Below are 11,407 nucleotides of genomic sequence, written 5' to 3' on the forward strand. Positions count from 1 at the left end.
AGGATTAAGTTAGCGATTTATTTAATGAAATTTTCTGATGAAGAGGATTGCATCTTATCAAGCAATAACGTACAGAAATACCGTTGTTAGATGTTACAACGGTAAAATTATTTTTGCATATTTTATGTTTTATTCTTTTTCTACTGTTATAAAAACAATAGTATTATTTTGAAATTTATCAGTATCGATATTTACTTAAATTATAATTTTTTACTATTGGTTGTGTTAATGTTACGGTGATCTACATGACAGTCAACCTGTTAAAGTAAGAAGTGGCAATTTTTACAAATAATCATTAATTAAATTAGAAATTATAGCTTATATGAAAAAATTTAGTGTAATTTTGAACAGGTTATATGCTTCTAATTTTCTTTTATGGAAATAATAAATCTTATTTACACATTTTTTAATTCTGAATATCAAAGTTTTAATAATCTCTAAATATGAATCGCGACGTTTAAATATTATTTATTATCGGTCATAAAGAATAATAAATGATAGGAATGTTAAGTAGTTAACGTCTCGATATATAAAGAAAACGTGAAAACGTGGAAAAACTGTAAAGTTTTGCAGTTTGCTACATACTATATCTGACTCATTTTTATATACAAGCTCTTTTCTCCTACGCTGTATATCATATATATATGTTATAGGAAAAGTTTGACCTGCTAAAATTGTGAGTTTTTCTTTCGCGTTGTCCACAAGCCAGGCATTTTTAATCAATGTAGGAAACAAAAAAATTGTTAACATATCTGGCTACTTCACAATTAATTTGACTATTACACAATTTAATTTATTTATTTATAACCATTTTTCTGATTGTTCCTAATTTAGACTCTAATATCTGTACTTTTAATTTTATTATAATTGTGCAAAATCAATTTAAAAGAATTGAAGTTAAATGTAATAAAAATTTAGGACACTTTGTAGCTTTTGATCTTATAATACTTATTTATTTATTCTGCTATGTGGCAGAATCGTCATAAGACCTAATGTAAAATATCAATTATTTTAATTGGAATAACATTTAAACGACTATAGAAACGATTTTAAATTTTTACAATAGCTTATGCAGTTAGATAGAGATATTCTTCTCAGTAAATATTTACTTCGTCACGTTTTACTATACCTTTTTAACAACTATAAATGCTTATACGAATGCTATACATATTTAATTAAACAAATATTAAATAAAATTAAAAAGTTTAATCTTAGGTTTTCTGGCTATAGTTTTTTCAGATCTTTGAACAAATGTAAAGTTTTTAAAGACTATACATGCACCATTAACGAAATACAGATAGCAAATCTTTTGCAAGAACGCAGTAGTAGGATTTCGAAAAAAATTTTTATTTATTTACATTTCAGTAGCGAGACGAGTTAAAATGCAGTTTCCTTAACGTAATATCGTCGAAGTAAATCCTCGACATGAAAATTTTTTTTCTTGATTTTCTTTGTTTCCGTTTTTATTTTTGGTATTCTAAAGTATGTTTAATTTACTTTATACTTTTTTAAATTTTATTAGAGTATGTGATATTAATTTTATAGGAAACATTATAAACATAGTTGCACCTGGATTATAAAGCGTGAAAAGTGCTTGAAATTATACTTCTTTTAACGTGTTTGAGAAAAGATGATAAAAATGAATTTTTATGATGCTTGAACACCAATCGCTAAATCTACATCTTGAAGTTTGTCGGAATTAACAATGCGCGGGAGTTATATGATCCGGTCTCTAGGCATCTGGTTACCGAGCGGCCAACGTCCTTATCATCATAGTTGTCAGTTTTCGTCACCAAAAGCGTGACGGTAAGAGTGCCGGTGGCGCCAAGCTTTAGCGTGACGGCCACATATTGTAGCGGCCTGCTGTCGATAAGCAGATTTCAACCTTATCCCATGCGACGACTGGCGCTGACACTCTCTGTCGGGCATTCAATCTGTAACGACGTATTAATCAGTAAAAGTATTTTAACCAACTTCTTTTAGTTTGATTATTTACTCACTTACATGAACAAAAATAAATCATTCGTTATTACTTACGTGTGTGAATTCATACCTCGTACACTGTAACATAACTCGGGCACATCGATTTCAAAATAACGGCATAAGGTAAATCGATAATTCTCCCTTAAATTTTGTTTGGACTGATAGGTATCTATATTCTGATATTTTAATATACACATCACGTGCTTTATATCGATACAAATAAAATTTATTTATGTATTTTAAAGTTATTTAATTATTGCATACGATGGTGATTGATATAAAATAACTGTGAATATATTCAAAAATGTTTTCATAAACATTTATTATTCATGAATATTGGTAATAAAAGTATTTTTTGAAGTCAACTAAGGTTTGTATAATAATATATTAGTTTTAATTCCTTTAATTTCTTCTCTATAGTGATCAGCAATTAAAGTTGAAAATGAATAACCTGGATAACATGCTGTTGGATTTTTTATACCTTAACCATAGGATGAATATTTTCTGATTTAAATATAAGAATACCGATGAATTACAATCATACTCTTTATCTTAATATTACAAAAGACAATAGTAAGTTGAATAGCAATATTATGTTCAGTAAACATACTTTACTGAGTTAAATATCTTTATTATATTATTTTTTCATTCAATTTATGGTACTCTGCTTCTGTATTTATATTTGTTATATTTCATACATAAACTACTTTCTTAAATAGTTTTATCTAAAAGTATGCGGCTGTAAGAAAAAGACTTTGTTCCAGCATCGGATCTATGCATATAAATTTCATTTTCCAAGGGTAACAATATAAAGATTTCTTTTAACTAATTTTTTATTCATAGAGATCCTATGTGAATTATTATGCGAATAGAATTCAACCACTGTAACAAGGAATAAGCAAGACATGGATTCGTTAAAAGGTAAAAAAATAATGTTTTTTTCTGATAGAAACAAATATTGTGATTCTCTGAAAAATATTTATTCAAAGCATTAAAGAACTTATTCTATCTCCACAGATGATCAATCATTTTACTAGTAGAGAGAGCGCATTATTTTTACCAACGATAAGAAGAAGACGATGGTATTGAAATCATTAAAGATTTTTGAAGACACAGTCTTCTTTTTATTTCTACAAGAAAGAAACCTGTGCATTAATTTTCTATCAATAGAATTGGAAAAAGAATGCATCTTTGTGTTACTTATAAATTATTTTTTAAACAATTTCTTTTTAAACTATATTCTCTTGCAGATTTTGTGTTAGCCTAAAAGCTGCTAGACTCGGAGCAGTAAAACAAGGTGTTATAATTCACAGAGTTAGTGGGTTCTAGTCACCGGAACACAGTGTGTCTTTAGGTTGCGGATAGATGAATGGAGTATTTTTCTCGGATAGGGATAGAGGTTAGTTGCGAACAAAGAGAATAAGCAGTTGCGGACAGCCGATTGGAAAAGGCACTCCTGGTCCTGGGTTGAGCGTAGGTCTGATAAGTCACACTGTAAAACGAATTTATCTGGTAACAACCAAGCATCGCCATATTTCTGCTAGTGTAAAATTTTCCGGAGGTAAACTAGTTCCCTGTTCAGATCTTCGCATGGGGACTACCCTAGGAAATTCATGTCGAGTTAAGTTCAAGAACAAAAGAAATCTCAAAGTGGGTAGAACGTACGAAGTATGTACAGATCCAGGGCGTTGCAATCGATGGTCGGCGAGAACGATAATTACTGAGCAGATGTTGTCTCGCTGCAAGAAACTAGATAGTCCGGGGAAGACTTGCTTAACACTTTACCGACCGGTAGCGGTTTGAATATACTATTCCCTTTTCACCGCCCAGATCGTCCGAGATATCGGCTCGGTATCGGCCTCGACTGACGAGCGGGAATATATGCGCTTTTCTTAAGCTCTGGTAAAATTTTACGCTTTGTGTTATTGTAGGGTAACAAATTTAATAAAATCTTTTACTTTAATAATATTAGTGTTAAAAATATTTATTTTATTATTAGAATTGATTATATTGTTACCAACAGATACGTCCAACCAAACCAAATATTAGATATCAGGACGTTAAATTCCGCGAATGTAGGAAGCGATTATCCTGCTATTAGCAAAAATAAGAATGAAGTTTAAGCCCAAAAGAAATCTTGCCCGAGCAAATCAAGAATCGAAAATAAAAATCGAGTCACTATGGAACTTACCAACTAAACAACTATATGAGAACAGGTTGAAAAATAAAATCGAAATAAACCCAATAAAAAAAGAGGATAATATAAATACAGCTTGGAAGAAACTAAAACCTAACATTTTAGAAGATGCATATGAAGCCCTGGGAACACGAAATGTATAAAACCGGGCTAGAAAGATCAAAACTCCTTGGATTCGACCAGAGATAAAGGAAATATGCAAAAAAAAGAAAATAGCATACCCTAACTAAAGAACATTACGAAAACCTGAATCATACGAAATGTATAGACGAATCCGGAATCAAACAGCGACATTAGTAAGGCAAACAAAACAACACCATTGGGAGATTTTTTTCGAAGAGAATGGAGAGTGACTTCTATGGACTCAAAAAACAAATCTGGCGATTTATTAGAAATCAAAAAAAGGAGGTCAACGAAATGGTCGGAACAAATCAGATCACAAGAGAAACCTGGATTAACTACTTAACATAACTCTATAAATCAGAAGAACCTCAAGCGGAACTAAATAAGCCAGAAATAGTAACTAAAAACGACATACAAATTGAGTCCAGTGATGTAGAAACAGCTATTCGAAAACTAAAGAATAGGAAGAGCCCAGGGCAGGACGGCATTCAAAACGAACTACTAAAATATGGTGGCAAACGTCTCACACAACAGTTAACATTCCTAATACAAAAAATACTATACCGACACAGAATACCTGATGAATGGCGTACTAGTAAAACTATAGTTATGTTTAAAAAAGGAGACAAAAAACTGCCTACAAACTACAGGGGAATAAATATTTTAAACACTTCATTAAAACTAAAAACAAAGGTTATAACGAATAAAATTAAAAGCTTAACGAATCTAGAAGACGAACAACAGGGATTCAGATCAGGCAGATCGTGCACAGACGCGGTTTTCATCATAAGACAGATAACAGAAAAATCAATTGAATACATCAGACCAGCATATGTGTGTTTCATTGATCTGGAAAAGGCATTCGACCTAGTGAAGTTAAAGGATGTAAACACCTCCTTTATAACCGGCAAATTCTTAATAATCTTATCAAGACCATAGAGAACATCTATAGAAACAATATGATCCAAGCAAAGATAAATGGTGCCTTGACTGAACCGATCGATATAGGTCGTCGTATCCGACAAGGGGATTCCCTAAGTCCCCTGCTTTTTACCATCATTATAGACGAAATAATAAGAAATGTAAGACTGCTAAAAGGATATAAAATAGGCAATGAAGAAATAACCATCCTATGCTATGCTGATGACGCTGTATTAGTGGCCGAAAATGAGGATGATCTACAACGTCTACTACACCGATTTAACTGCATAGCCAAGTAATTCAATATGAAAATATCGGCCCAGAAAGCCAAATGCATGACAACATCAAAGACACCGTTAAGGTGCCAACTGTAAATTGAGAGGAAGGTTATTCAGCAGGAAATGAGATTTAAGTACCTAGAAAGACATCTCACGGTATGGTGATGTTGAAGCAGAGTTAAGAGAACAGACACTGAAGGCATCCAGAATAGCGGGTTGTTTGAATGACACAATATGCGAAACAAAAGCATGGACATAGAGACTAAAGCAAGAATCTACAATGCAATGGTAAGACCTATTATGTCACATACCGCAGAAACTCGACCAGACACGGCGAAAACGAAACAGTTACTAGAGACAACCGAAATGAGACTTCTTCGCAGAATAGCTTGAAAAACACTTCTAGAGAGAAGTGAAGATATAAGAAGAACATGAAAAGTGGAAAACATTAACGAATGGATACTAAAAAGAAAAAAAGAATGGAACGAACATATCAACAGAATGGACAACGGAAGAATTGTCAGAATTGCACGGGATAAGTCAGCGGTTGGCCGCAGAAGCGCGGGGCGCCCACGAAGACGATGGTGCGACAATTTAACAGTGCAATAGGCAGAAAAACATCGTTACGAAAAAGCCAATTTGCCTAAACCAAAGAATGAAGAAGAAAAAGAAGACAATTTTTTTCAGTTTATTATTTACATAAAATATACCATAATCCATATAACAATATTTGTCGAATAAAGAAGTTGTTTAATATTTTTTTAAACGATGATATCGCTCGAAACAGTCACCTTTGTATAGCGGGACGTTGCAATACTTACAAGCGAAACCTGTTCTGCTTAGTTTTTTTTTTCTTGCACAAACTTGCATTGTCGTTGAGGTTTTTTACATCGACCGCTTGTCACTATATTTACCAGTTTATGCTTTCCGAAATATGCCAGTCTTTCGGGATAATCAAATCGGGATGTGGTTCTTGTGGGTTCGGAATTAGGTCGATTCTTATCTTGCTCTTCAGTTTCGCAGTCTTTTATCAATAAAAGTGCCGCATTGTGCAGAAAATTTTTATATGTAATCTTCTGTCCTTTCAGAGTTGTATATACTTTTAAGAAATTAAAAAGTGCACAGTTGATGAAGAACATTACGACACGTTTCCACCATTTTTTTGTTTTCCTAAAAATGGAGTTATAGGACAGATATTGATCTGCGCGATCTACGCCCTTCATATATTTATTATAATCTATTATTGAAATAGGCTTCTGTATGGGGCAATCTGATGTCCTGCTTCTGTTTCTAGATTCCGCCATTTGTGCAGAATGTATTGTCGAGATCATGTGTACGTTCCTTTTGCCATTATTCCATACTTGTAATAAAATATTGCCATTTCTAAGAAATTGATGTTGGCCTCTTGAAAGTTTTGCAGTTTGAAGTATTTGAGGAAGACCTCTATTCTTTCGAATCGTCTCGCACACTCTCAATTTATTTTTTTTTAAATTTTAGCCATGTTGACACTATTATAGTAATTATCTTGATATATATGGTGCCACATGTTCTTATACGGTCTAATGACCGATAATACAGTCTCTTCTGATTTTTTTTCATCAGCGGCATACACACATGAGTTGGATACGTATCCTATACGAGCTTTAGACAGCACTTGATCAGTTTCCGTATTTTGTGATTTTTGCGGGATTACATGTTTCGATTGACATTCTATCTCTCCACGGAAATAAACATCCATCTAGAGACAAACGTTGATCTGGTTTATATACGTTGTTAAATTTTTCCTTGAAATAATCGATGACAGGCTGAACCTTCACCAGCCTATGCGAATTGGGAGAAATATCGTTATTGTTACAAAAATGCCAGCTTGCATTATTTGTAAAAATCTGTTTATGCTCATAACTTTCGAGAAGAACGGCGTTTCTATAGATGGGTTTGTAGACCAATAATCGTGGAGAACGTCCTTCTTTACTTGTCCCAAGAGAACGATCAGGCCCAAAAATTTCTTCATTTCAGTCATCGTGACGTCTTTCCATTCTTTTCGCTTTTGATGTAGTTCTATATTTTTCCACAGTTTGATAATGATACTTGTTAGACTCCCTCACGAAGTGCTCAATAATGTAACTTCCAATGAATAAATTCACAATATCTATAACGCTTTCAGAGGAACTTGGCATAATTTTTACGCCAGAGCTGCCTTTGAAAGGTTCCAAAATTATATGTTTTTCGTTCGTTGACCATGTACCATTGCTGTCTTCAACGTTATCATTTATGCCAACGTCTTCTGAATCACTGTATATTAGCGGTACAGGTCGTCGCTTTCAAATCGCTATACTACTGCTATCGTCATCAGTACTACTTGCTGAACAGCAGTCAAGACAATCTGACAGGTCGTCGAGGTAAAACTCACCGACACTATCCTTTCATTCATTTTTAAGGGCTAAAGCTTAGAGAAAAGCGCAAATTATCTAAATAAAGAATGCGAAATGCTTACTGCTTGCTACTTGTCAGTCTAGTCTAACCAAATCTAACAGAAAGATCAAAAGTCGATCAATCGACGACAGGTCGGTAAGCGCTGTGGAGCAAAAGTCGAATAATCGATGGCCGGTCGGTATGTGCTGAGAACAAAACGTCAATTAATCGACGGCCGGTCGGTAAAGTGTTAACACAAGGATTTAAATGCTTCACCATAGAGGGTCAAGGACCCATAGTTTTAGCGTCGGATTTATGATTAGAAAAATCTTATCCACGGTTAGAAAAATTGAATTTATTAACGATAAGGTAGGACTAGGAAAATACAGTACAAAAAGTGAATTTATTAAGGAATAGATGATCCAAAGGATCAAGGCATAAAACATCCATTTCATCGTATAATAAGCGATTTTCAACCTAAACAAAAAAATAAATCAAAAAATGATTATAAATAGGAAAACAAAATATTTTATAAAGCAAGATTATCAAACATTTACTTTCTGTAATAAATTCTTGATTCTTCTAACGTCTCTATTAGTCCATCATTAAATATACTCGAATTCCCCTAATGTAAGTTTCAAAATAACACTGCCAATCAATATCAGCAGCATTGAAAAGAAGTTATGTTTATCGACGAGTGCTAGTTTCTCCTATAATTTTAAAACGTTATCGTTCCTGAATTCCCATTCATTAAGTGTAAAAAAATTTAATACATGTTTAAACTTTTCTATTTTTCTGAAGATGTTAAGCAATCTGAAAAATATACAATTATTTGATAATGTGCTTTTTTACCGATGATTAATAAATCGCTTGTAAATTTAAATATCGTCATATATTACATTGGCTTTCTTCCGCTGAGATAAGCTAACGAGTCCACTATAATAGCTGGTATCCAGTGCAAAAAAATTGTCAAAAGAAAATAGACATAATAGTTCTGTATCATCTGTAACGAGTGGTAAAATAATATTTGTTTTGAAGGAAATTTTATACTACTTGTTTTTAAATTATTTTCTAAAGTAGCCCAATTTATTGGTCTTTGAACAGAGGAAACAACATTATAAATCGGAATCTCTTTGTCCGCAGGTAAATCATTATTTTTTCCATTTGAAGGACTAATACTCTTTAGTATGGACCTACAATAAAAGATTTTTTTTATACGCTTTAAATGTTATTTTAAGAAATAACTAACAATTTATTTTAGTGATTTTTTAAAAAAGAAAAAGTGACCTTTTCTGTGCAACTTCCCATGCTGCCGCAATAATGTTATTGACAACATAGTCAGCAGGAATTATGTCGCAAATAAGCCTATCATTGCAATTTAACGTGCGTAAAACACCTTTCGCACTTCCAAAAGCAATTCCTGTTAGTCCATACAAATTATTGATCCAACCGGCAAATGGTTCCTTTTCCGTTGAAGTAATAATTGATGGCCTAACGATGCAAGATGGGATCTTATTGGAATATTGCCGTACAGTATCTTCACAGATTGCCTTCGAATATGAGTAAGTATTTGGTTAAGTACCTAGTAGCCTGTAAGATAATCGAATATGTTAAACTACTTATGTTAGCTCTAAGAAAAATGCAATATTCTTATTTTTTTATTACTTTGGGGTAATTAAATCTAATACGTCTTCGCTTAAAATCTCTGTCAATTTGATTATGTCTTCCGTTTTATAGGCGGCATGTAGAATTTTTCTTCATTTTTCTTATGTATGCAATATAAATATGCCGTTGATATATAGACAGAGGCCAAAAGAAAAAATGTTTATAAAACTAGAACAACATATTTTTTATTAAATCCAATGTCTAAGTAAATAAATTTCTTCAGAAATTATATTTTAAGTACGTGATTATATATAAATCGTTAATTAGAAAAAAGTACCTCTAAACTTTCATCTCCTGGGCAAGCAAGAGCAGATCCCTTGTTCCTCTAATATTCGTATTAACTATAAAACGAATATCATCCATAAAACGCACGAATGCTGCGCTGCGGAAAATCAAATTGGTATCTTGAATACGTTTACGATCTTCCTCCGACAAACCTAAATTCAATTGATTCATGTCTCTTCTATGAGAATAATCTTTTTTTCGACATCTTTCTGCTGTTTCTTCAATCTTTTGAAAATCTAAAAATTTAAATATACACCATAATATCGGTGATTTGTTTCATAAGTATAGCAATAATATGTAGAATGTTTGTAACTTTACTCAAAACATCATAGAAATACTATTTGAATCAAGTATTCGGATCTTGCTGTTTCTTTGCTCTTATTAGCAAATAAACCGTTTTTATGTCTGGACAAAATCTAATAAAAATAGAAATAGATTTTTACAAAAAGTTCTTACAAGGGAAACATACACTGGGATACTCACGGATTTTATCGAGTTTGGTATATTAGCAGTATACTTTTAGGGTGTTATCGTGGTAAAGGGTTTTTTCAAAATGCCTATTAAATTTGGGAAAGAATTGAAGAAAAAAGTTTTAAACTTTTAATTTTTGTTGTATTTTATAAAAATTACGTTATTTATAAAAAAATTACTTTTCTTTATTAATAATTATTAAACTATTGTTGTTCAGTATCAGTATGGATTTAAATTCCTGTTTTAGTTTTAGATATTTCTTAAACTAATGCAGAGAAGTGTAATTCCTACTATCATTTCACTATTATTTCAAAAATTTATCTAGAAGAAAATATCTCTCAAAAACAATTTAATTACTTAAAACAAGTGCATACATAAGTAAAACGTGCATACATAAGTAAACGTGCATACATAAGTAAAACGTGCATACATAAGTAAAACTACTAGTTTATTTTTAATTTCCAACCATATAAACCTCTTGGAGCATTATAATTCAAAATTACTCAAAATAACAACAAGTTTATCTTACATATCATATATTATATGATTATAATTCTATGAATGTGTAAGTTTAATCGAGAATGAAAACAAATGTTAAACATTGTTACCTCAAAAGCTTTTCCATTAGAAGCCTTCCTAAAAATCCTAAACCTCCTGTTATGAACATTTTTTTTCCAGAATAAAATGTAGCTATTTCACTTCGTTTATTATCAAAATTCGGTTCTTTTACCACAGAAAACAGTTCCTCTTGATACGTTTTACCACTCAGTGACGCCATTTTTTTGATTCTTCTACATACAAACAAAGAAAGAAGTTTGGATAAATAAATTTGATAAATAAATTCTTAGTAAGTTTTCAAGATAAAAAAATATTTATAAGTCATCACTTATAAAAAAATAGACGCATTTTATAATGATTAGGATTATTTTTACTCTTTCAGATTTCTCAACTATTTAGTTTGAATTAATTTTCAAATCAACAATTTACAATCTATTTTAATAAAAAGCATATATTAATAATCTATTTCATTTGCTCTTTTATCTTATTTACATTAAAGTTTTACTTTTTTTGA

General features: G+C 31.7%; 1 protein-coding gene across 1 annotated transcript; it reads right to left on the reverse strand.

Annotated features, from left to right (window-relative positions):
• Nucleotides 1–9,182: 9,182 nt before the first annotated feature.
• LOC122519524 (fatty acyl-CoA reductase 1-like) lies at nt 9,183–11,113 on the reverse strand. Its single transcript, XM_043639029.1, has 5 exons — nt 10,944–11,113; nt 10,203–10,269; nt 9,952–10,089; nt 9,857–9,904; nt 9,183–9,464 (listed from the first exon to the last, which is right to left on the reverse strand). Exons 1-5 carry the CDS (start codon nt 11,111–11,113, stop codon nt 9,183–9,185), a joined length of 705 nt encoding a protein of 234 aa, XP_043494964.1.
• Nucleotides 11,114–11,407: the final 294 nt, after the last annotated feature.

Source organism: Polistes fuscatus, unplaced genomic scaffold (genome assembly GCF_010416935.1).
Source record: "Polistes fuscatus isolate 324 unplaced genomic scaffold, CU_Pfus_HIC Scaffold1, whole genome shotgun sequence".
Classification (NCBI taxonomy): domain Eukaryota; kingdom Metazoa; phylum Arthropoda; class Insecta; order Hymenoptera; family Vespidae; genus Polistes; species Polistes fuscatus.

Excerpts from the sequence above, each read along its gene's own strand:
- LOC122519524 (XM_043639029.1), bottom strand. The coding sequence starts at position 11,113 with ATGGCGTCACTGAGTGGTAAAACGTATCAAGAGGAACTGTTTTCTGTG. Across the intron at positions 10,090-10,202 it reads CCGAATACTTGATTCAAATA|ATTGAAGAAACAGCAGAAAG; the intron begins GTATTTCTATGA and ends GATTTTCAAAAG. Across the intron at positions 9,905-9,951 it reads TTTTCCGCAGCGCAGCATTC|AGGAACAAGGGATCTGCTCT; the intron begins GTGCGTTTTATG and ends TACGAATATTAG.